The sequence below is a fragment of the Mangifera indica genome, chromosome 11 (genome assembly GCF_011075055.1).
Source record: "Mangifera indica cultivar Alphonso chromosome 11, CATAS_Mindica_2.1, whole genome shotgun sequence".
In the NCBI taxonomy this organism is placed as follows: Eukaryota; Viridiplantae; Streptophyta; class Magnoliopsida; order Sapindales; family Anacardiaceae; genus Mangifera; species Mangifera indica.
This window is the reverse complement of record NC_058147.1, coordinates 14,821,308-14,848,504: the sequence shown is the minus strand read 5'-3', so window position 1 is coordinate 14,848,504 and position 27,197 is coordinate 14,821,308. Positions and strand designations below refer to the sequence as shown.

General features: G+C 34.9%; 1 protein-coding gene across 1 annotated transcript in view; it reads right to left on the bottom strand.

Moving 5' to 3' along the window:
* Positions 1-2,084: 2,084 nt before the first annotated feature.
* Positions 2,085-27,197, bottom strand: part of LOC123229975 (SCY1-like protein 2) — a 41,370-nt gene continuing 16,257 nt past the window's right edge. Inside the window, exons 6-14 of the mRNA XM_044656044.1 lie at positions 23,968-24,029; positions 22,110-22,196; positions 21,777-21,863; positions 20,571-20,684; positions 10,805-10,933; positions 10,338-10,400; positions 3,640-3,801; positions 3,426-3,544; positions 2,085-3,303 (exon numbers count right to left, since the gene is read on the bottom strand). Of these exons, the coding sequence (XP_044511979.1) occupies positions 2,415-3,303; positions 3,426-3,544; positions 3,640-3,801; positions 10,338-10,400; positions 10,805-10,933; positions 20,571-20,684; positions 21,777-21,863; positions 22,110-22,196; positions 23,968-24,029 (1,712 nt within the window). The 3' untranslated portion in view covers positions 2,085-2,414. The remainder of the gene's footprint in view (positions 3,304-3,425; positions 3,545-3,639; positions 3,802-10,337; positions 10,401-10,804; positions 10,934-20,570; positions 20,685-21,776; positions 21,864-22,109; positions 22,197-23,967; positions 24,030-27,197) is intronic.

Below are 27,197 nucleotides of genomic sequence, written 5' to 3'. Positions count from 1 at the left end.
GTGATTTTTGTTTTCTTTGATCTGAGATTGAGTCTCACTTGCACTTACAGCTCTTGAGCAATTTTTGCTTTCAATTGCATAAGGTCGTTTTAAGAATTTAATTACCTAAACCTTATTGTTTCTTCCACTTTTCCCTTCGATTTCATTTTGGTCTCTTTTTCCTTGAGGACAAGGAAATTCTTAAGTTTGGGGGAGTTTGATGTGTGCATGAAAGACACACAAATAAGGTTTATAATAGTATGTTTATAAGTGAATTTTGGTATATTTTGTGTGACTTTTTTAAACATTGTTTTTATGGCTTGATTTTATTTTGCACTTTGAATCATGTTTTTAGATGTTTTGGAGAAGTTTGAGTCGTCTTAGAGTGAAAATTAAAGCTTAACAAAGCAAAGAGCAAGATTATGCAAAAAAAGGCAGTGGTCAATTATGGGCAGCATTATGATCATAATTGCACCCATAATCACTTAGTGAAAAAGAAAGAGAAAAGAATAAAAGAGCTGAGTGGCACACTATATGAAGAAAAACTCATCTTTTGCATCAATATACATAAGCCAAAGCGGTTTTTAGTGAGAGAAAGTTTAAAGAAAGAAGGAAAAGATTGAAGAATCAAAATCAAAAGAGGAAGACCCATGAGAATCAAGATTTGAAGAATCTAGAGTTTTCTTCTCTTTCTAAATCTTCTTTTATTGATTAAAATAACTCTTTCTTTAACTATATCTTGTAGTTTTGACTTGGTTGCTATGAGTAGTAATTCCTTTTCTAGAGTATATGATAGATCTATAAATTCATAAAAGTTATATAATAGATTTTGATTTTTTATTAATAATTATAAATGTTAGGGCCTAATACCATACTTGTTTGTAAATTGATGTGTGATATTGAGAAATACATATACAATTAGTTATTGTCCTTGCTAAACCTAGAATTTTATTTAGAGATAATACAAATGTAAATTAATTATCTTGAAAATTAATGAGTTTTAATTAACATTATACCACGAAAGTAGATAACTTTTTAATCTTAATATGTCTAACCATCCTTGAAAGAGGATTTCGGTCATATGGGAAAATCGCCCATCAACAATTTATTTCATCATTGATCTTAATCAGATTTGTAAGTAATTATTGAATAATTGATAATGAAATCGTAACCCTATTTTTTTTATATTGATATTTTACTTTTAATTTGTTGTGTGTTTAGTTATTTTTCATTAATTTTGACTAGTTAGTTAAATCTTAGTTCATTTTACCTTATTAAGCATTTTATATTTCTAGTTAATTTTAATTTCAAAACAAATTAGTATTCAACAACCAATTCTTATAAAACCGACATCTTTCTATATTATTTGATTGACTTATACACTTGCATCCTATAGGTAAAACAAATGTCTTGAAATTGGAGTTCATTAGTGCTTGGAAGGTGGAGGGTGCACTAGCCAACCCAAAAGACTTGATCATGAACTCATAATGCCCCTCTTGTGTCTTGAATGTGGTCTCCTTGTATGAAAAAGGGTGCATACGTATCTTCCAATAGCCAAAAGTTCCCCTAATTCCAGCTAGTTGTTGTCACTAACCCTTTCAATTGAATGTAATAAAAAGTCACTTCCTTCTGTACTTGGCAGGATCAATTGAATGGAGGCCAATTGCTGATTTTCATGCAACAATTTTTGCAACCTCTCATTATCAATAACTATGAGTTCACTGTCTTCTTTTCCCTGCAACTCTTTCACTTCCCCATCCCTAGTAAACCTTACTCTTAGCTCACCTAAATTCCACAGTATGTCACCAAAGTAATCAACCATTGAGCCCCAAAATCAAGTCATAGTTGTCTAGGGGTAAAATGAACACTTCAGCAATAAAATGTTGTCCTTGGACCTTCCATTGGAATCTTTCACACATCCAAGAACACTAAAGGTCCTGAACGTTAGCCAGTAACACTCTTGTTCCCTCTACTACCTTCAACTTACATCCAAGTCTAGCAGTTGTTTTGCTACTTAAAAAATCATCTTATACTTCTGGACTAATTTTCATAGCCCCAAATTCTCTGAAACTGTAGACCATTTAAATGACATAACACCGAAAACCAAAAAGGAAATCACAAATTATAACTACCATTTTTGCGGCACCAGATCATGCACGTATACATATGATTTACAGGAATAGGAGTCTTAACATTTGGTAACTGTAATTTCTTAAGGGCAATCATTAGTTATCAATCACAATAATCTACATTTTACAAACCATGCCATCCCAAGAGCCATTGGGGTTGCACGTCCAAGATGATATAACTTGAACTTCACCGTATTAAAAAGGATGTTGCAATCTCTTTACAGCGAACGATAGACACTGCACAAACAAGAACGCTTCAAAAATTTCCTGGGTAAACATTTTGAAAGTTGAAAATGGTAAAACCCTTCACAACAAATCCAATAGAGGTGGTTGTTCTGATGATGATTTGGCATGGCTAGGCTGTGAGCTTGAACGAACTCCTCTCGCTCGTCCACGTCCTCTACCAACAGCAGTTGCAGGAGGTGGGGCAAGTTTCGGTGCAGTTTGTTCGGTTTTGCTAGTACCAAATATGGATCCGAGATCAGATGATTTCTTATCACTATTGTATGTAAGTGAACCTGAACCTGAATACCCTTGATTCTGTTTCATGAACCCCATAGAATTCAGGTTATTCAGACCCCTGGAATTGAAACTATCCAAATTCAAAGTTGAACTTGGACTGCTGGAGACCCAACTGTTATTGCCACTGGTTTGATAGCTCATATTGTTTGCTGTACTAGTCAAACTAGAAGAATAATTTTTTGTCACTGATCCTGTATTCCCATTGCTAAGAGTTCCTGAAACACTTGAAGAGCCACTTGGCCTAGGAGGCCAATCAGCAAATGGATCTAGATCATCCAAACTTGAAGATGAAGACCTTTCAGTGCTCGGTTGTTGCTGCTGGCTATCAGCTACAAGAGAGGTCACAGTTGAAGATGCACGAGGAGGCCATTCTAGATCAACCGGAGGGCATGATACAACTGTTTGTTGACTGGGAGTTACATGATTTGGTTTATCACTGTAAATAGGGATAGTGGATGAGACGTTTTTGATAGAAGACTGATTGGAATTGGCAGGTCCCATTGTCTTAGGACCCCAATCGTCATCCCATGATGGGCTGCTGTTGGTTGTCGAAGCCACACTCCGACTTGTTTTGCTCAATGCTTGAGACTGAGGCCCATTGGTGAAAGCAACATTTTTTACCTCCGGAAATCCAGTATCAGTTACAGTCACTCCACGTTTTTCTTCTATTTTCCTGCAACGAAATGAAACGATCAGTAGGAATTAAGTTATTTTACAATTTTGCACAAACATAAAAAATGTACTGGGGGCATGGATGAGATAGAATTCAATGGGTGCAAAATATGATAGCAATACCTGAGAATATCCCTGACAAAAAGTATATATTTAGCAAACTGCTGAACATTCAATTGTTGAGCAGTAAGAAGAGGAATGAGTACTGGAAGGACATGTTCTGCAGCAAATTCGACTCCATACTGAAATAAGATGAATTGGGAGGACAATGAGCAAGAATTTCAAAAACATAAACATCCCAAGCCTAGTAGAAAGCTAAAACAAGTCTGTTGTTCACCTGCTTGAGAATTGAGTTAGCAACCCCAAGGGCACACATAAGGGTAGGAGCAGAATGGTCAACAGCTGTGCAACGTTGAATTGTTTGCAAAATGTCCAGAACAGCATTCTTATCAAGTGTGTAAACCAGATCTCCTAAGCATAGTAAAGCATTGACTCTCACCTACCAGTGGAAACAATCCCAAAACTTCTGATTGAATAGCAATTTCTAGATTAAAAGTACTGAAAACAGAACACCTATTATTCATTCAAGGAATTTGCCCAAAATTGAACTGATTCAACACAACACCTAACTCCCCAAAACCTACTATTCATTCAAGTCAGGAAATATTTAGCCAAGTTGATTCAAACTCGATTTCCAGCTTGACTTAAACAAACTTGAACTAAGAAGCCATAAATCAAGAGCCATGGTTTTAAGATTTTAACGAGCTCAAATTCAATAATTTTTTTAATTTAAAAAATGTTACATAATATGTAAATCATGTATTACCATATAGGAGTAGATTATAGGAATTTAGATATAGTAAGATTTAATTATAGGATCGTAATCATAGAAAAACAAATATTTTGTTTTCCTAATATAAGATTCTTAATTTGTATATATATGTGCATCATTATAGCAATGAATATGAACAAAAATTATTTTCCATTCAAACTTATTCATGGTATCAGAGCTAAGTTTGCCCTAGTGTGCAACCTTGCGAAATTCACCTTGTCCTAGTATCCTAGTGAGCAAACGCCTAAGGTCACCCTTGTAGAGTGACGTTTTCAGCTCACCACCAAAATAGGAAGAAGCGCCGCCTGAAGACCGGCCGGTTCTCAAAATCCGGTCATTGAGAGACCAGCATGTGAGCCGCACACGCTGCCTCTTTTCTCGACAACGCCAATCACCAATCTCCTTCCCTAGTGAGCATGAAGTCTCACCGCCGACACCATTGCATCAGAAGTTGCCAATAATCATAACCTCGAAAGCTCGTCATTGTTGTCATCGTACACACCGTCACCATCACTGGAACAGTCATCGTTGTCAAATTTTCTCCCTGTTCAACATTCATTCATTCTTTTCCGATAGTGTCTCTCTTTATACAGCTCATTTTCATCCTCTATTGATGCAAAAATCATTCGACCAGACACTTTCTTACTAGATTTGATTTCTTCTTGTTTTGAATACATATGATGGTTGATAATAAACCTATAATTATAGGGGATATGTTCCTATTATGTCAAAAATCACGGAGCAAAAGCTTAATGGCTCTAATTATCTGGGATGGAGCAAGACAATTCAACTTTATCTGCTAAGTCTTGAGAAAGATGATCATCTTATTGATTACCCTCCTACAGTGGTACTAGATAGGCATGGCTAAGAGATGATGTCCGATTATTTCTACAGATATGAAATTCCATCGAAAGTGAGGTAAATAGCGTAATTAATCACTATGAATTGGTTAAGGAATTGATAAAGTATTTAGATTTCCTGGATTCTAGGAGAGAGAATATTTTTCGTATATATGAGGTGTGCAAAGCCTTTTATCGTGCAAAAAAACAAGACAGGACGATTACTTCTTACTTTATGGACTTTAGAAGAACTTATGAAGAGCTCAATATGTTGTTACAATTCAGTCCAGATGTGAAAGTTCAACAAGCTCAAGAACATATGGCCACTATGAGTTTCCTAGCCAATCTCCCTCTTGAGTTTGAGATTGCTAAGTCTCAGATTCTTGCTAGTCCTGAGATTTCATTGTTGCATGACACATTTACTAGGGCACTTCGCACAGAAAGTACCTCATCATTTTAGAATAATAGTGCCCTTATTGGTTGAAGTAATGCATCCGACACAAGGCGTTTATAGAACAAAAATAATAATACAGGAGGACCTAGCAATCGTGAAAGAGGTGTTGATAATCAGAGTTAAGATTCAAGAGAGTGTCTGCTGTTATTGTCATGAGCCTAGACATACAAAGCGCACTTGTAGAAAATTGGAGAATCGGACTCAAAAATCTCAATCAGCATAAATTGCAACCACCAATTCTACAACTAAAAATACTATTATAATTTTTGCAAATGAATTTGCCAAATTCTCTCAGTACCAGGAATCACTGAAGTCTTCATCTACTTCTATCACTGTTATTGCTAAGTCAGGTAAACCAAACACGTCTTGTTTCCTCATCATCCGAATGGGTTATTGATTCTGGTGCCACAGATCATATGGCAGGTAACCGTAGTCTCTTTTCTACTTTCTAGTCTCATGCATCTCCTTCTAGTGTTACTTTAATAGATGGATCAACATCACATGTTCTTGGTTTTGACACTGTTGATTCAACTTCATTAATTTCTCTGTCATCTGTCCTAAGCTTACCAAAATTTTCTTTCAATTCACTTTCTGTGAGTAAGCTCACTAGTGCCCTTAATTGTTGTGTCTCATTTTTCCCTGATCATTGTCTATTTCAGGATCTTACAACGAAGCAGATAATTGGTAAAAGACATGAATTCAGGGTTCTATACATCCTTGACATGAAAATACCAAGACCCATTACTTGTTCCAGTGTCTTAGCTCCATTCAAAGCACATTATCGATTGGGACATCTTTCTCTACCTTTTTTAAAGATGTTATGCCCTAAATTTCATCATGTATCTTCATTAGAATATGAATTGTGTCAGTTTGCCAAACATCATCGTTTGTTTTCAGGTTTTAGAGTCAATAAACGAGCTAGTTTTCTTTTTAAACTAGTTCATTCTAATGTTTGGGGTCCTTGTCCTGTTGTGTCCAAGACTAGATTTAAGTATTTTATTACTTTCGTTGATGATTATTCTCGTATGACTTAGCTTTATTTAATGAAAAATCGTTCTGAGGTGTCTTCTCATTTTTGTGTCTTTTATACTGAAATAAAAACACAATTTAATATTTTTGTACACACGTTACGAAGTGATAATGTAAAGGAATATTTTTCTGAATCTTTCTAGTCATACATGGTTCAAAATGGTATGCTTCATCAATCATCTTGTGCTGCCTCACCATCTCAAAATGGTGTAGTTGAAAGGAAAAATAGACATCTCCTTTAGACAGCTCAAGCTCTCTTATTCCAAATGCACATTCCTAAACAATTTTGGGCTAATGTAGTCTCCACATCCCGTTTTCTGACTAATCGCATGCCTTCATCTATTCTTCAAAGTCAAACTCCTTATAGTGTTTTTTTTTTCAAACAAAGTTTTGTTTCCTATTGAACCTAGAATATTTGGTAATACCTATTTCGTTCGTGATATTCATCCCTTTGTCACAAAGTTAGATCCAAAATCGTTAAAATGCATATTTCTTAAGTACTCTCGTCTTCAAAAAGGTTATAAGTGTTTTTGTCCTACTCTTAATCAATATCTTGTGTTAGCTAATGTTACTTTTTTGGAAACCACTCTTTTCTTTTCCACCTTCCCCACCTATTCAGTTCAGGGGAAGGATGATGATTTGTTCGTTTACACTGTTACACCATCTAGTTCACCAGAAGTGTTTCCACCTAATCCTAATGGTTATTTAGAGGTTTCTCCACATGATGATTCTAGACCTTCTAGGCTGCCTATTACCCAAGTTTATTCTAGACGTCAACAACCTTCGGATACATATATGAACCAGTCTCTTTGTCAGTAGATCCAGTAGACGTCAACAACCTTCGGATACATGTCCCGAACCGGTCTCTTTATCAATAGATCCAATCTCAAGTGATCTTGATCTTTCTATTGCTCTCCGGAAAGGTAAACTCCAATGCATTTATCCTATTTCATCTTTTGTTTCTTATGATCACTTGTCTTCTTCTACTTCTTCATTTATTACCTCTCTCGACAATATTTCTACTCCCAAAACTATTCAAGAACCCTTATCTCATCCTGATTAGCGTGATGCCAGGGTAAAAGAGATGAATGCTTTAAATGCTAACGGTACTTGGGATTTGGTAAACCTACCTATAGGAAAGAAAGCTATTGGATGCAAATGGATGTTTGTAGTTAAGGTTCAACCTGATGGATTAGTGGCTAGCCTGAAGGCAAGTCTTGTTGCTAAAGGATATGCCTAAACTTATGGAGTGGATTACTCTGATACTTTCTCCCCTATCACTAAGTTGACTTCTATCCGTTTATTCATCTCTATGGTAGCTACATATGATTGGCCGTTACATCAACGGGACATCAAAAATGCATTTTTACATGGTAACCTTCAAGAAGAAGCTTATATGGAGCATCTACCTGAGTTTGTTGCTCAGGGGGAATTATGGGAAGGTTTATCGACTTTGTAAATCCTTGTATGATTTGAAATAGAGTCTTCATGCTTAGTTTGGAAAATTTAGTCAGGCAGTTCAAAAGTTTGGTATGGTAAAAAGCAAATGCGATCACTCAGTTTTTTACAAACAGTCTGAAGCTAGTAGTATTTTTCTAGTTGTGTATGTTAATGACATTGTTATTACTGGGAGTGACACTATAAGAATTTAATCTCTTAAATTGTTTCTTCACACCAAGTTTCAAACAAAAGATTTAGGGTATTGAAATATTTTCTGGGGATTGAGGTGACGAGAAGCAAGAAAGGCATCTTCTTATCTCAAAGGCAATATGTGTTTGACTTATTAACTGAGACAGTAAGAAGCTAAACTATGCAATGCTCCGATAATTTCTAATTTGCAACTTATAAAAGATAGTTAATTGTTTGATGATCCTGCAAAATATAGACGATTGGTGAGAAAATTGAATTATCTTACAGTGACTCGTCCTGATATTGCATATTCTGTTAGTGTTGTAAGTCAATTCATGTCTTCTTCAACAGTCAATCATTGGATAACTTTAGAACAGATCCTATGCTATTTAAAGGGAGCCCTTAGACATGGCATACTATATGGGAATCATAGGCATACACATACTGAATGTTTCTCACATGCAGACTGGGCAGGTTCTAATATAGATAGAAGATTTACTACTGACTACTGTGTGTTTGTTAGAGGGAATTGGTATCTTGGAAGAGTAAGAAACAAAGAGTGGTATCCCGATCCAGTGCAAAATTAGAATACAGGGCTATAGGATAGTCTGTGTGAAATAATATGGATATATCAACTGTTGATTGAAGTTGGTTTCCAAATTCCATTACCAACACGATTGTGGCGTGATAACCAAGCAACTATTCACATTGCTTCTAATCCTGTGTTTCATGAACGAATAAAACATATCGAAATTGATTGTCATTTCGTTCAAAATAAATTCAGCAAAATTTGATTTTACAAAACATATGAAGACAGGAGAACTGGGGGATATTTTTACTAAGCCTGTGAATGGTGTTCGAATTGATCATAATGGTAACAAGCTGGGCATGATTAATATTTATGTCTCAGTTTGAGGGAGTGTTACAGAATATGTAAATCATGTATTACCATATAGGAGTAGATTATAGGGATTTAAATATAGTAGGATTTGATTATAGGATCATAATCATAAGAAAACAAATATTCTGTTTTCCTAATATAGGATTCTTAATTTGTATATATACGTGTATCATTATAGCAATGAATATGAACAAAAATTATTTTCCATTCAAACTTGTTCAAAAAATATATTTTTAAAAATTATGTTTTTATTAAAAGAAAACATATTAAGAAATTGAATTGTAATTAAAACGAAAGTAAACTTATTTACAATGAGTGAGATAAGTTAGAATCAATCTGACTTATGTGTGGGATTTTGAATACTTGAAGGTTGGTTGAAACTTGAGTCTTAATTCATAGAGGTAAAGAAAGTTGTAAGAGTGTATTTTTCCAATGTGGGACTTCCACATAGGTAAGATAAACCAACCGCACAACCACTGCATTGCATAATTCAAAAGTCTGATCTTGATATGGTGTTTGCGGGTCTCAAACCCAAGTCCTATCCTTTGGGGATTGTTCTTGGTAACATTACATTTTTCTAAGTATACTTGATCGCTTTTCATCATATCAGAACCAATCATGAACATTTTACCCTCACATTTATAAAATTGCAACTCACCTTGAATTCACTTCATTCCAATTTGGAATCACATCAACTTATTTCTCAATAAGAAAGAAAATGAAATTTAACAATAATATGAAACAAAATTACAGAAAAAATGGACAAGTGGCCCCACAAAATAAACCAAGGTAAAAAGAAACAAGACAGCTATGAAAAACACTCAGCATAAGAAACAACAGCTTCTCAATTTGATTGAACATATAAATTAGAATAGCTATGAACTTATTAAGAACTGAGTTCCTCAACAAAACTGAAATACGCTAGTAAACCAAGACACAGAATTAAATTATCTAATGGCAGGAGAGATCCAGTAACTTTATTAGTCCTTGTTAAAGAATTTTTGCAATCACACTTCATAAATGCATACAGAATCAAAAAGATATTGTCAACAGAATTATGTATAAGCACAAAGCTCTCACTGAGATGCAGACAAAAATAACCACATGAGCTGTGTCACCACTTCTCAATGGCTGAAGATATGCACAAGCAGTATAATGGTCAATCTGATTGTAGCATTAGTAGAAGCAAAACTTACAATCCTCAAAAAATGATATTCGTGTAACCTTCAATAACCAGTTTATACAAGATTCTTCAATATGGAAAATTGATCCATAAAATAAAACAAACTGAAAAGAACACATATAATTGCACTACTAAAAAGATTTAAAATAAAATAAATGAAATACATACCGCAGCAACAGTTGTTTTAAGAGCTAAGCCATGTACACGGGGCAAAATTGCTTGTTTCACCAGCTAGAAAGAAAAAAGAGAATACGAAAAATATATATATACATCAGTAGTTTCTCCATATGGTTGCCAGCAAAAGAAAAATAGTAGATGAAGATTAGTGCTTCTTAGAGATGAAATTTGGAAAGTTTGTTATAGGGTTCAGAATATAATTTCTACAAGAATTATTTTTATTAGCATTTATGACAACAGTTACGAAAATTTTAGAAGATTTCTTTCAGGGCTTCAGTTAGCTCTTAAAGTCTAATCATTATCATGTATCTTACAGAAGTTGTCTGGATTTTATCACACTCAGGGGCACCCAAGCAACTAAGGGGCAATAAAATCCGGACAGCTTCTGTAAGACACATGATAGTTCCTCCTTCCCCCAATAAAAGGAACTTCCATAAGGATGACAAATTGGTGGTCACCTGAATATCAAGTTGCTTAGCAAGGGATACAGATCTTCTCAAAACTTCCTCTTGTATGCGAGGATCGGTATCATCATAAGCTCGAACAAGCAAGGGCAATAAATGTGAAACTAGCTGCTCCTGTCCTGTCTACAACCACATAACAAAGTGTCACACTCATGCTTTATTCTTGCAGTAAAAGAATTTACAAACAGATAAGAAACCATTCAATGATAAAAGTGTGTCATCTCAAATACAGCATAATACTCATATGGGAATTTCAATCAGTTAGTATTTTGGTTAATGACTAAACATATAAAAAAGAAATATGTGTGCCTCATTCAAATTCACTGAATCATCTTACAATAATCATAACCAAGCTTTTGTATCCATGGAAAGGGAGTAATTACCTAGCAAAGCAAAATTTTAATGACTTCTGTTGGACCTAAAATGTAGTAACCAAATCTTTGCCACAATGGAATACATTAAGTTCAAGAATATAGAGAAACTGAAATGCAGGTATATTCTCATAGGTCAAGTTTTTGCCCGTCAGTCGTGTGGGCACTTAGTAGCAGGTTGCACTAAGTCAGTCTAACGTCCTTGGTTGCTACTCGAAAATTAAAGAAAGATGCTGGCAAAATGAAAATAAGAAGTGTAAAGAAGACAATAATGAGAGAATGTGTTGGAGATTTCTGCAATTGCTCTCGTTAAACCCCTAAAATTTCTCTATTTATTTATTATGTAAATTTGTGTATATCTTAAAATGATTTGTTAACTTATTTGTTTTTTCTTCGTTTGATTGATTCTTTCCTCTCCTAAGAGTTGACCTCAAGATATGATCTTTAATTAGGATCTTCCTAATTGATTAATTCTTTTCTTAGCAAGAGTTGACCTTAAGATTTGATCCTTAATTAGGATCTTCTTTTGTTGTATAAATATTGTAAAAGCTTTCCCAGACAGTGCACCATGATTGTCATCTCCTTGTCTTGCACTATATGGTGGCATTCGGCCTCATTCAAGTTTATGATTTCATATGTTATAGGATGCCCCTCCTACATCAAAACACCCCTTATAGCAAAGTCAAAAGCATCAGTATGTACCGTAAATGTCTTAGAATGGTTTGGGAGCATGAGAATAGGTCCTCCTGTCACTACCCGCTTCAGTGCTTGGAATGACCTTGACACTTCTCACTCCAGTCCTATATTCGGCTCTATTTCAATGGTTAGTGAATGTGTTAGGGAGAGAGTTTATGTAAGGAAAAAGAGGAAGAAGAGAGACGCAGAAGAATTGGCACGTGGCAGAATTTCAGAGGAGAAACAAGCAACAGAAAAACAAGGAATACCAATTTGCAAACAACCACAATTGGGGACCACTATGACTGGCAATACTGAGGTGGCAGCTGGGGAAAAGGCAGAGGCAGTTAGAATACAAGATAAAAGAAAGGAGGTAGGGGAAGAGGAGGGGGAGGAGAGCCCAGCCTCTCGAATGCTGGTGATGGAGGCCTGAGCTGGAGTTCCTTCAGTCCAGAGCTTGAGTTTCTTTAGTATTTAGTTTCTTGATTTTCTATCTTTATTGTTAAACTGGTTGTAAGAGAAACAGAGCACTTGTGATTTCGTTGGCTGTTATTTTATCTCAATATCAAGGATACATTCTGAAACATCAATTTGTCTTTTGTTCATTACACTATTTCATACAGCATTCATGGTTACATTGTTCTCGTATCCATTATAGTCCGATTGTTGTTACAGCCAAATACCCGCATCGAAGCCAGCCCGAGCTGCTTACCAGATATTCGACATCAGATACCTAGCAGAATGGTGTTGTTATGCCTATGTAGCTCTTGATGAACTTTCGATAATAGTTCACGAGGCCTAGAAATGATCTCAGCTCAAGGATGGTCTTTGGTGTTGTCTAGTATTAAATGACATGCACCCTGGCTCCATCCATGCACAATGTCCCGCACCTAACAATATGGCCCGGAAAACTCACATCCTATGCACAAAATCACATTTCCCCTTTACGTAAAGCTGGTTGTCCCTTAACAATTGAAAAACTTGTTGTAGGTGTTGGATGTGCTCTGGAAAAGTCTTGCTATACATTACGATATCATCCCAATAAACCACGATGAAGCAATCAAGGAAAGGTTGGAATAGCTTGTTCATTAAAGTTTGGAAGTTTGATGGGGCGTTGGCCAAGCCAAACGGCATCCCAATCCATATTGCAAGGCACAAGTCATCTTGGACACGTCCTCTTTGATAATTCTGAGTTAATAGTATCCTGATTGCAAGTCTAACTTCATGAACCATTGAGCATCTCCCAGCTGATCAAAGAGGTTGGCAATAAGAGGGATTAAATACTTATTCTTTACTATGATGCAGTTGAATGCCCAGTAGTCAATGCATAGCCCGAGCGAACCATCATGCTTTTTCTAGAACAATACCAGTGCTCCATATGGGACTTCCAACAGTTGAATAAACCCGCATCCAGCAGATCCTTAAGTTGTCTCCTCAACTCTGCTAATTTGGCCAGCCATTGGATATGGCACAATGGCAGATGGCTTGGTTCTCGACTCCAAATCTATATGGTGATCCACCTCCCGCTTTGACAGCAGCTTCTTTAGCAGTTTTGATGGCATTATGTCCTTGAACTCTTCAAGGGTGTCTTTGATTTCTTCGGGCAAGTCGATTAGTTTATCATGCAGTTTGTCTTTCAATGCTGCTATGAAGGTTGGTTGCACTTTCTTGAAGCCTTTTGTTAGTTGCATGGATGAGATGGCCTAGGCTAGTAGCTATTAAGGTAGGCCAAGGTATACACAAGGAAGAAAGGGAAGAGGATGAATTTGGTGACAAATGGCAAAGCAAAATTGGTGACAGATGGCAACAGTGCGCAAGAGACAATTGGGAGACAACAAACTGAAGGAAAGTCAACAAACCAACTAGTGTATAGAAAAGAAGTTGCAACAACATTAACACAACAAGACTTGGGGACCATAAACATATGCAGACTTGATGAAGTGGCAACAGACGATCGGCAAAAAGATTTTGCAAGTGGAAAGAATGACAGGACCTCTGCAAGAAGGGAGAAGAATATAAACCTAAAGATGGGTAAAAGGAAGGTAGTGAAGAAATTTGAGGAAAAAAAACGATTATGGGAGAGTTTCCAACCTCTCAAATGCTAGAGAATGTTTATGATTTTGTTATGTCCTTAGCTTGTTAAATGTCTATGTTTGAATGTTTACGTGTAGATTTGTGTGGAGAAAAAGCAGTTGAGAACTCTATTTGATTTACTAAAAATTCCATTAATACAAGTAATTTTTGTTTTACATTGCTCTTGAATCAAATTGCAACATACTTAATCAAATAGTTTCGCAAATTCAACTTTCCCTAGTAACTCAAAACCTAGCCAAAATTACACAACACCCTTATTCTACAAAACCAAGTAGCAATAGAGCCAAATTTCAACATCTTCCTATTAGAGAAATCTTCAGGTCTGTATCAATTAGTATCAAAACTCCGATTTTGAGGATGGAAAAAGTTGACATCATCAAAGACAGTGGACAATGATGGATCATCCAATGACCAACACAGTGGAAAATTCCAAAATCTAAAGGCAAACAGAATTTGTCCGCACTGTAACGGTAAAGAAGAATCGAACCATAACTGTAAACGCAAGTCATGGGTCATTCTCATGGTGGAAGAAGATAAACCAGATGATAAGTAGATTTTAATCATATTCAAAGATGACACTGAGGGAAAAAAGCTGAGTTTGGTGATATTGGTATCTTGAAGGGAAGTCCGACATTACCTGAAGACCCATCAATGGAAAAAGTCCATCGAAGAGAAAAAATGGTAGATTCCAACGAGTTCCAACTGTCATGATTCGTGAGTTTATCAAGAGATCAACTTCAACAGAAGACTTTGAGAGAACGAGCAATGTAGGCTAAAGAAAATGAAAACCAAAAAGGAGCAAAGAAGAGATCATTGGAGATGCAATCTATTACAATGATTAATAAACAACAAAAAAAAAGGAAAGAGGAAGCGCCTGTGGTGGTTGAAAAAGAAGAAGAAATTTGTTTAGCCTAACCTGACACAACAGCGCATTTATTCAACCCAAACCCAACCTTTACCCATCTCCACTCAACCCAATTCCTAGGTCCCAACCCAAACCCAAATCCATTACTATTAAACCTAGCCCAATACTCAATCCAAAATCCATTGACACTTACATTTAATTATTTCAATCTAACACACATTTTATTCCACTCAAAACTAACCCTAATTAGGCTTGACCCAAAACCGAAATGGGATGACCCAATGTTCAACAATCCAATTATCACACAGCTCTTAACCCAACTTCAAATTTTCTTATTAAATCTCAAGTTAAACCCAAATGCAAATCCTTCAAACCCAAACATCTATAATTGTCATTCTAGCCTGTTAAGCCATTCCTACTAAAACACAAGCTCACTAATCTTTAACTCAAACTAGTTCAGTCCAAACCAACCAACCCAATTGAGTTCAATTCTATTGAATTCAACAGACCAATAAATACATCCACATCATCGTCGATACCAAGCTTAAAGATGGGAAGCAACAATTCAACTTCCTTGGACAAAAATGGTTTTCAGTCAAATACTAACTCTAAATTCGGATCCAAACTGAAACATGACAACCGCATTCGGTGTGATGAGAGGGTTAACAAATGTATGGTATTAAAATCATTAAAAGGGTTGTCAATGGTTCATAATTACATTTGGCAAATAGATTTTCGAGATGATGTTCATATTGTAAATGACTTAATTAGAATATATGCTGAATCGGAATAGATTGATCACCTTTATAAGATTTGACAAAATGCTACTGAGGAATCATGATTGGAGCATCCAATGTGAACTTCAAGCAATTGTAGAAAAACCAAGCTAGAGTAAAACCAAGCTAGAGTTAGCATCCCTTTTCACCAATGAGTATCTTCTCATGATTACCAAACATTGGCGGTAATCTTGGTTATGAAAAACAAGAGGATGCTCATGAATTCATGAGATTTGTCATTGATACAATGCAATCAATTAGCCTTGATGAATTTAATATTCTCCAATGATCTTCATGTATTGGACTTGGAAACTAATGAGTGGTCTTAACCACAATTACAAGGTGATCTTCATGTAATTCCTAAGACAGGTCATGCCAGTATAGCAATTAGTGATGATAGGTTCATTATTGGTAGAGGAGATAACCGCAGCGGTTGCCCTAAAACTGTTGTGTTGGATATGTCTAAGCTAGCTTGAAAAGTCTTGACAAGTGTTAAGGAAAAGGATCCACTTGCTAGCAAGGGTCTCACTGTTTGCACAATAGTATTTGATGGAGTGAAGCACCTTATTGCCTTTGGTGGTTACAACGATAAATATAATAATGTGGTATTCATTTCACAACTCAAACCAAGGGACATCTAACGCCCCAAGATTTTTCAATCACTAACAATAGCTGCCGCAGCTTCTATGATTGCTGCTTACGCCTCGGCCAGATCTTAAAAAGTTGGATTTTCCTCGATCATTAATCTTGGACTCTAATAGAAATGGAAACAATCTTTATGAACAAGATGTTATAGTTGATACTGACTCAATCAATGAAGAAAAAAGAGTTTTGGAAGGGTCTCTAGTAGAAGCCAAAGATAACAAATTCTAGGCTCAGAGACAAGTTTGATGAAGTTAACAATACTCATGGTGAATTATCCAAGGAACTCTAATTTGGCTAAGGTCAACTAACAATTCACAGATCAAGATGCGTTAAATTGGAGAACCTCAAATAACTACTTTCACACCTACACCTTAAGGATAAGATGCCCTTAGATAAGCGAGGTAATGTTAAGGCCAAGGTATACACAAGGAAGAAAGGGAAGATAATGATTTGATAACACATGGCAAATCAAAATTGGTGACAGATGGCAGCAGTGAGCAAGAGACAATTGGGAGACAACAAACCAATAGGTGTACAAAGAAGAAGTTGCAACAACATTAATGCAATAGGACCTGGGGCTATAAATATATACAAACTTGATGAAGTGGCAACAGAGGATTAGAAAAAGGATTTTGCAAGTGGAAAGAATGATAGGATCTCTACAAGAAAAGAGAAGAATACAAACCTAGAGATGGGCAGAAAGAAGCAGTGAAGAAATTTGAGGAAAAAAGAAGATTGTGGGAGAGTTTCCAACCTCTCAAATGTTAGAGGATGTTTATGATTTTGTTATGTCTTTAGCTTGTTAAATGTCCATGTTTGAATGTTTATATTTGGATTGTGAGGAGAAACAGTAGTTGAAAACTCTATTTGATTTACCAAAAAGGAAAAAAACAATTTCCCACCTAAGTTCTAATCAAATCTTAAAAGCATACCTATGGCAGATGAAAAACCCAAATACCCACCCATGAGCTAACTGATATTAAAATTTTCAATTAGAAATACGAATAAAATCGTCTTTTTACCCTTAAACTCTAAAAATTTTAAAAATTTATAATATTTCCCCACATGATTAAACTTTGAAAAATTCACTTTTCCCCCTTTCTAGGTTTTAACTCCAATGGCTTAGGAAATTTGGCCAATGATCGGAAAGAAACGATAGTTCCTTAAATAAAGCTTTCACTAGCAACTCAAAACCTAACCAAAATTACACAACACCTTTATTCTACAAAACCAAGCAACAACAAAGTCAAATTTAAGCATTTTTCTATTGCAAAAAGCTCCAAGTCTGTATCAATAGCACTTCATTGAGTGCGAGCGGCAATGAAAAATTCAGTGTTAAGGTCTTCAGCTCCCTTTCACTGGATTTCTATTTTAGCTCATGGTTGCAATCCGTCCATGAAGGAAAATAGTGCCTCACTGTCAAAAATGTTTAAAATCTCCAGTAGGAGTTCAAAAAATTATGACATAATCTCTCTCACTACCGCAGTGCGTGAGGCATCAAAGTTTTGCCTTGGTTTCAAGCTCCATATTTTTGAGGTAAAATTGATGTTTGAGTTTGCACTTGAACTCATCCTAGGTTTCCATGTTGCTATTGCCCTGCATTATTTTCTCGTGTCTCCTACACCACCAGACCATGGCGTTGTCTTTTAGGTAGAGTAGCATGGTCAGTTTTGTTGGTGTCATCCTTAACACCACCAACTCGGAAAAGTTGTTTCATGCTCCACAAGAAATTACCAATCTCTTTTACATTCCTTGTCCCTTTGTAAGGGTGTGCATAGTTCGGCTTAGTACAATTTAAAAATTTTTTTAAATTAAACTAAAAAAAACGACTTGAAAATTGTTCGAACCAAACCATTTTAATTTTCAAATTAAATTGAAAAGATACGATTATATGGTTTGAAATACAGTTTGAACCTATTAAAATCATTCACTTCTAAATATATATTATTTAATAAAATTAATTGTATTATAGTTTTCTATGAACATAATATAAATATGTAAAATAAATATAAAGTGTATATATATATAAAATATACATGTAAAGAAAATAACAAAATAAATATGAAAATAACAAATTGTACACCTAATTGTTTATTTAAAAATTTTGCCATATATAGTTTTATATACATATATGGCAAAATATATATATATATACCCGAACTAAAAACTGTTTTTCAAAAATTTATCAATCCAAATCAAACCAAACTACTTTACAAACTAAATTAAATGAAACTGTAATTTTTAAGCAATTTAGTCTAATTTTACAACTTGAACCAATTTATGCATACTTTTATCCCCTTGCATGTCTTTGGCTTTAGCACATTGGCTTTGGAAAGTTTGGTTGTGGTTAGAGCAACAGTTAATTTGACCCCGTGTCACCACCATTTTGCAAAGTGCCCAATCATTTTGAACCTCTCCCAACTCTGATTGCAACAACTTGTTCTCGTAGAGCCGCAACCTCATTACATAGAGAATTAACATCAACAAAAAGAGAATCTCTCAACCAGTTACCTTGGCTTAGACGTGATTCAACTACGACATTCAATGCGACTTGTGTCTTTTCGTGTAGCTCTTCTTGGTTACCTTCAAGCTTCTTGGAGCACTCAAACAGCTCCCCAACTTGGTCAAACTTGTTACTAAAAGCCTACTCCAACCCATTTGAGCTCACTACGAGACAGCAGCCTTGGACGCCACAAACCATGGCTGCCTCCTATGTGGGAAGGATTCCAACAATCTTTCAGTTTGTCAAGAGATGGCAAGAGAAGACAATTAGCAAGATTATACTTGACAAGAGCAACCAAGAGGATGAAGAAATGGGGAGACAAAAAAGAGAAGGGCTCGTGAGTTTGAAGAAGGTGATCAAGTGATAGTAGAACTTTTTCCTCATCTAGTCAACCCATTTCGAATTGAAAGGAGACTCGGCAAGAATGCTTACAAGGTAAAACTCCTATCATGTTTAAAGCTTCCTCCAACGGTCACCGCTCCACAGTAGAACTTTCATGTAGGCTATTTAAAGTCAATCTATGCCGACAAACAAGATCCCAACCAAGGTGAGTCAAGTATAACACCTACAACAATCACTGCTTCTCATGTACGGGAGGTAGATGAAATCCTGAAGCACCGATTTGTGTTAATTAAAGGAAAACACCCAGGGCATTGAGAATTCCTGATAAAACGGAAGGGACAGTTAGACGCTGAGGTTAGTTGGGAACTCGACTTATGGCAATTTAGCACCAAGATCAAAGAATTCTATCAAAGTCTGCGGCAACACAATGAAGGCATCACAAATTGACCAAGGGAGAGTGTCATAGCCTGCTATTTGCGCACCAGTCCAAGGGAAGTTTGTCAACCTATTCCAACCTTTAGGCCAATTTCCAACAATGCATCTAGAAGCCAAGTTCAACCCATATGTTGGGTTAGCCCAATATAGTAGCAACCTTGTCTATTTCAACCAACTTGCACATACAATCATTAGCCAATGCAACCTAGGATGGCTATCTTCAGAAAGCTCTTTCCTGATGAGTCCAAGGCAGAATAAAACCAATGAACCTAAGTCATAATGTGGGGCACATGTAAGGTTGATCCTTGAGAAGGCAGTATCAGGGATGCAACACGGGTAGGTCAGAAATTTTAGCCCGTGACAAGTGGTATTAAGAGTCGCTCATTTGAAGATGTCGAGTTCTAAGGAGATTACCATGCTCAAAGGCCAAGAGAGGAAAAGGAAGGCACTTAAAACCAGAAAGTAGTATAAGGATAAATCACAAGACACCATTGTAGACATGAATGCAAGGCTCGCAAGGTTGGAGCCAACTTTTGGCGACAAGTTTAACCAGGTTATGGAGTTGAAGCTACTCTCCTGATGAGTCAAAGGCAAAAAGAAACTGATGACCCTAAGTCATAATGTGAACACATGCAAAGCTGACCCTCGAGAAGGCAGTATCAGTGATGTTGCACAAGCAAATCGAAAATTTTAGCCTGTGACAATATACTCTCAATAATGTAACAAGAAAGTTGGACCCAACTTTTGTTATTAACTTTTGGATGAACAATAATGGCATTAATATATGGATCCAATTATAAAAATAGTATCAAAACTTTCGTCATACTTGCATCCAAATTAAAATCATGAATAACTTTTTCTCATTTGTAGATTACAATGTCGTCAAACCACTTCCACTTCCACTTCTACTAATTAATTTATTGAAGCCATCAAGGAATATACACTAAAAATTAAATTTTTAAATGATGGAAACAACCACATCCTGAAATTTAAAATAAATTACCGAATAAAAATTGCATCCTCTACTCTACAACATAAATATGGATTGGCATACCTTGTTGCTAATAAGCTCTAGCTGTTTCACAAGTAGCAAAAGTGTCTCACCAGCAGCAGTAGTCAGGACAGGTAAAAGAGCAGGTAGAGTTATTAGCTCGAAATCATTTTTATCCTACAATAAGTTGTCAGAAATTCTAAATTAAATAACACAATAATGCTAGTAATAATACAAGATAAATTCATTATGACATGTTAACTCAACAATTCCTCTACATTGAGTTCACATCAAACTATCAAACTTACAAAAACTTGAACAGTAGCTTCAAGTCAAACCAAGATATAAAAACGCAAATCAGAGAAAATTGTTGGAAAGCCAATAAAACAAGCTCCACAAGATTCTACATTCGACTCATCAAAGGATACTCCACATATAAAGGACATTCAACTCACACCATTAATGTACTATTGCAAAGCCACAATAAACAATTTTACATAGAAAAGCAATTCAAAAAAGCCAAAAGCAACAGGAGAAAAAGAATCTTCCATTGTCAACACTAATTGAAAAGGCTATTTAATATAGAATTTGTTAGGATCCCAGGTGTAAGGTATGGGACTTGAATCCCACATTAGAAAGTATGGGCAACTAGTGTGGGATTTATACACCCTTGAGTTCTCCCATCTCAATGGCTAACTTTTGAAGTGTGATTTTCCCAAGATACGTATCATTTGGTATCAAAGTTATCACCATGTCTCCCAATTACAATCATACAGTGTAGGTGGTGATACTGGCATTGCAATGTTCGCCCGGGGCTAACAGGGAGTTAGCTCACAGCCAACCAGCAAGGGCGCTAGAGCTGCGAAGCATAGTGGTATGTTAAGATCCCAAGTGTAAGGTATGGGACTTGGATCCCATATTAGAAAGTATAAGCAACTAGTGTAGGGTTTATATAGTCTTGAACTATTCCATCTCAATAGCTAGCTTTTAAGGTGTGGTTCTCCTAAGGTTCGTATCATTCTGGTCTCATAGGTAGAAAACAAAGAAAAGAAAGATACAAAATGTTGGAAGAAATGAGACATCTACTACAAGCTCAACACCACCCCAACCTCCTTTCAATAACTAGTCCAAATAGATAAAATTTGATAACTTTACATGCCTATTTGAATGACATGCAAGGATTTAAAATTCTGATTAACAACCATGAAAAATATATTAAATAAGCATGCCAACGTTAGATATTGTTCACAAGTATCAAAGAACAAGCACCTGAGACTCTGCTATCGTGAGAACCATGGGCAGAATCAATGGTTGCATCACTACATTGCGAAGTTCTGCACAAAGTGGTGGTAGAACCTGCACAAAAATCTTGTTTAGGAAAGTTTTCGGGCATCATGATTGTTGAAAATAAAGGCCTGAATGGTCCAGTGGCTCAGCAAACAAAAATGAGCTCAACTCAAATATGATTGATTATGAGGCTTCATTTTAAAACATACAACTAAATTGATAGACTTCAACTTCAAGTCAGGTTACCAAAAACAGGGAAAAACTATCAAAACCAAGTAAAGAAACAAGCAAATTGTGACACAAGAAGATTCAAACCTTATATCGTAGAACACGAGAATCAAAATCTTTCCACATATCTGATAATGCTTTTAAAAATTCAGATTTCTGCACGTTATCTCTTCCCTGCAAAAAAAAAAAAAAAAAAAATGAATTAAATAAACAAAAGTTGACTCCGAGGGGCATACTTTCTATAGAACTCTATAATTTTTTTCATTTGTCAAACACAGCAACAAAAATAGTATATTTGTTAGGGACCTAGCTCAAATATTAATAGTAAAATTAAATTCTGTTGGCAACAAGTGGAATTAACTCCTCCTAAGACAGATAGAGGTGTCATTCTTCCCAATCAACTAAAAGCTGCCTAAAACACCCCTAATAGCAATAATCGCCTCCCCCTTTCTTCCATCCAAACCCTCCTTATAATAATCTAATCTCATCCCAATCCTTATCATTCAATTACCAAATATTATTCAAATCAATCAAATATTATCTTATTAATTAAAATGTAATATAATCTTACTAATTTATTTATAAGTTATTTAATTGATATTAACTTGCTAATTAATATTAATTTCCTAATTAACATCATCCTAATGGTCAAATTCAAATCCCAATCCTAGTCAAATATTTTAACCGAATAATTATTATTATCTAATCTTAACATTACATGCCACTTTGAAAATCACCTTGTCTTGACGGTGGGAAAATTGAAAATTTTTATTTTTTGCTGTTTTTCTATTTCTTTTGTTTTTTTTTTACACACCTGCACCCATTTTGGGTTTTTTTTTTTTTCATCTTTACATTTTCTCCTACCCAATTTGAACAAAAATCCTCCCATTTTATCATTGTTCTAGTTGCCACAAGTCAACCCTTGATGCATCTTCGTCAATGTCTCATTTTCTTTATTTTTTTTTTGATTTTACGTTTTCTTCTTTGTTCATTACTTATTTTGTCTCCATCACCAACTAAATCAAATCACCAAGGAAACAAAAAGATTCTGATTGTTGAAACTCGATGAACTCAAATTTGCCAATTCTCCCTTTTGGTCACTATGTTTGACCAACTAAACCCCGGATTTTGTCGATTTCCTTTCTTGATCCATCATAAACTTACTAACTTCGTTGGAACTAGCCAACTGTTTGTCAAAATCTATCATCTCAATTGTATCGGTTTCTTTCTTCTCTCGACGCTCGTCATATGCAATAAAGATGGTGTCGTCATCGTATCCATCTTCATCCACCAATAGGACATATCATGACCAGTGTTTACTGTCTTAAGTCGATTCCACTTTGCTTTCACAATGGAGACAAATTCCATTTTCCGTCATTACTTGAGATTCTAGTTCTATTAGTTGTTGGATCTTCCTCAATCTTTAGCTCTCATTTTGTATGATGCCTAACCTCCTCATCCTTATAATCGCAATGCTATGATACCGATTGTTTGGGACCTAGCTTAAATATTATTAATATTGAAATTAAATATGGTTGGAAACAAGAACGTCAACTCTTTCCAAAACAAATAATACCGCCCAAAAAACCCCAAATAACAATAATCCCCTCTTCCTTTCTTCCATCCAACCCCTTCTTTATAATAATCTAATCTCATCCCAATTTTTATCATTCAATTATCAAATATTATTCAAATCAATAAACTATTACCTAAATCACATATTATCTTATTAATTAAAATCTAATATAACTTCCTAATTTATATATACATTATTTAATAAATATTAACTTACTAATTGATATTAATTTCCCCATTAAGATCATTTTCCTACTAGTCAAATTCAAATCCTAATCTTAATCAACTATTTTATCCTAATAATTAATATTATCTAATCCTAATAATATCTCATAAACATGTGTTAGCAAGCTCAAATACAAAAGCTTACAAGCATGTGGTCAAGGAATCGAAGAGCACGCAACCTGGTGTCATCACGAAAAAACGAAGAACCTGCAAAGGAAAGCATAAATTTCAAAGAAATGTACAAATCAACTATGAGTTACAACACAATAGAAAATTACAAACCACCACCAGCTCAACCAAATTGTTACAGTATTTTAAGCAACTAATTAGCACTCCTAAATCTCGCCAAAATGTCAATGACATTAACAACTAACAACCATCCCAAGTCTAATTGAGGGATCCTCAACTATTTGGCTTAATTTATTATAAATTGAGAAAGTGCATCCAATATCAAGTAGCTCCCTACCTAGATTCCTAACTATAACATTACTGGTATTTTGTCCCTCCATGAATAATGCAATTCAGTTTTCATCGCTAGTATTTTAACTCCACTATAATTTTGCAGTTCCTTAGCAAGATCAAATTCTCTTAGTTTATTTTAGTTGTCCCAATGTAAAGTATGAATTATCTTACTTTAGACTGGCATTCATTTCATCAAATCGTGTTCATGCCACATCAATTTGGGTTTATCCTAACTCAATTTGAATTAGAATCGTATCAAAATTTTTCAATCCTAAACTCAGTCTAAACCCTAACACAACTCGAATTAACCCAAAATTGTCTACTATTTCCACTTTCTTATACATTTTTAACGTTTTAATTTCTTCACTAAATTAACTCAAACTACCATTAACAAAACATACAACATGACGTTTTATCTTGTTTACAAATTATCTAAAAAATTACATAACAAAACGTTTAAAACAAATTAATAATCTTAACAACCAAATCTCATTCTTACTATTGAAAAATAAAATAAAATTTTAAATAAAAATTTAGAATAATAAGAGTAATTACAACTATACGGAGATACAACAATATACAATATGTAAGGATTTCAATTGCAATTGATATTTGTCCTTCAACATTTTTTGAATTTGCCCATAATAAATTGTACTACAGTAATATTTCTCTAAACACTCAAGTCAGTTCGGGTTACTTGGTTTTTCTTTTCATAACCAAAGAACCTTACCCGACTTCACCAAACAAGTAAACCCTACAGCATAGTAATTGAACTCACAACCATTGCACTAAGTAATTTAGGGTTTAGTTTTTTTACAATGCCTCACCATTTGGTCCTAAGTTAACCTTAACACTATCTAATAAAGTTTTAAGTCGTATATGGTTGACCTGAATTAAATTTCGTGTCAAAAAAGCTCAACCTTAATGAGGGTTTTTTCATGTTGTGTCATGTCGAGTTCACGGATTTTGTTGAAAATTACCAACTCTATCCTTCTTGTTTGATTTATCCTAGGAAACAAAAATACTCTACCAATGGAGAAGTCTACACCAAAGATCAACCAATCTCAAAAACCCAAAGGTTTGAAAATCACAACTACTATTCCAAAAATCATCGTTGCTAAAAATCAAAAACTCCTAAAAAAATTATCACAGTAAGTTGTGAGCTATAAAGTATTAATTACCTTAAATCTTTGAATATGTTTTATGCTTTTTCATATTATGTATTTGTTTTATTTCATTTATCAATTGTTGTGTTAAATAACTATTACTCTTTGAGTTTCCTATTTCTATAATGTTTACTTTGATATAAAATACTGAGAAGAATGATTTCTTACTGAAACCAGTTTAACAAAGCCGAAAGAGGTGAAGTGGTTGTGTGTTTTCGAAATGAAAGAACAGAATGAGTTGCTGCCATTATTCTTCTTAAATTGATGCTTAACAGAGATAGCCCAAAAATGTATAACGGTAAGCTAACAAAAGCTGAGAAGTGTTTAAGTGATATGTGCATTGTTTCCAAACAAACCTTGTCATCAACATAAAACAGGTTGTTGTGGCTACTCTGAAAGGATTGCAACTACAGAGTGTTTCATCTTCCAAAATGAAAGTTGTTCACCTCAAATTCTCTTTTGGAAAAATCCGGTGATCTAAAGTGTGAAATGTGCAACCTCTCACAGTTATTTTTTTAAAGGTTGAGATTTTTTAGTCAGTTAAGATTGTTGGGCTGGATTTGTTTTTGTGTATATATAAACAGTTAAAAAATTCATTTGTATTTGAGGAATGAAGATAAGCATTTTAAATATTTTTCATTTTTCATTGCTTCAATTCTAGTTCTAGGTTTTCCAAATCTCCATTCTTAGTATTTTCATAGTATCAGACCCACAGTCTAACCTGAAATGACAAATTTCTCAGTAGATTTGGTATTCCTGGTCTATCAAATGAATGTAACATTAGATGTTATCCTTTTATTTGTTTTGTTTCACAGTTTTTCACTACGTCAAACTTACAAGTGATTAATCCACAAATTAACAAAGGACAACTATCACTACCAGCGTGCTCAAATGTTGTTTACAATAAGAGCTCATGAGCTAGAAAATCATTTGACAAGTGTATCTCCTTGTCCTGCTCCTTTTGTTATAATGAAAAACGATTTTGGAACCAGTATACTTAAACATCCAAATAGTAAACTTTGTGGAAACAATTTGATAAATTGTTGCTAAGTTGGTTATTATCTTCGATTTCAAAATCTATGTTCAATCACATGTCTAGATGCTTGATTGCTAATGATGTCTGGACTATAGAAATTTAGTTTGTGACTAAATCTAGAGCAAGAATAGTGCATTTGAAGAATTCTTTGCAAACCTTTAAGAAAGGTATAATGGATGTAAATGGTTGAGAAAATGAAAGAAATTGCATACGCTCTAAATGTGGTCAAACCATGACAAAGGTAAAGTTTATTGCCTTAGATGGCTTAGGAGCTAAGTTTGATCTAGCTATAGTACATATAACTTCTAAGCTACACAATCTTAGTGATAGCATCTCATTGAAAGACGCAAAGTTTACTTTGCAAAGGTATGAGCAAAGGCTAAATAAGACTATTGTGTTGCCATTTGGGTTGCACGGTAATTCAATTCAAATGGCTAATCAGGTTAGAACTTTTGGTCAATAATCTTGGTGTAGACAAAGTAATAAGGTAACTGATGGTGCTAAGAATACTTATTAAATTGATCACTCTTGTCAAGAACAATCTAGGTAACATAATCAGTTGACATTTAACAATAGTTTTGAGACACCATAGGTTAATCACTATAGAGGTTGAGGAAAGAATCCACAAAAGCAATAGAAATTAGTCAAGTTTGCGGGAAGGTTGGGCATATAGCCTTGTAATGTAACCATCAATTTGATATTAACTATATG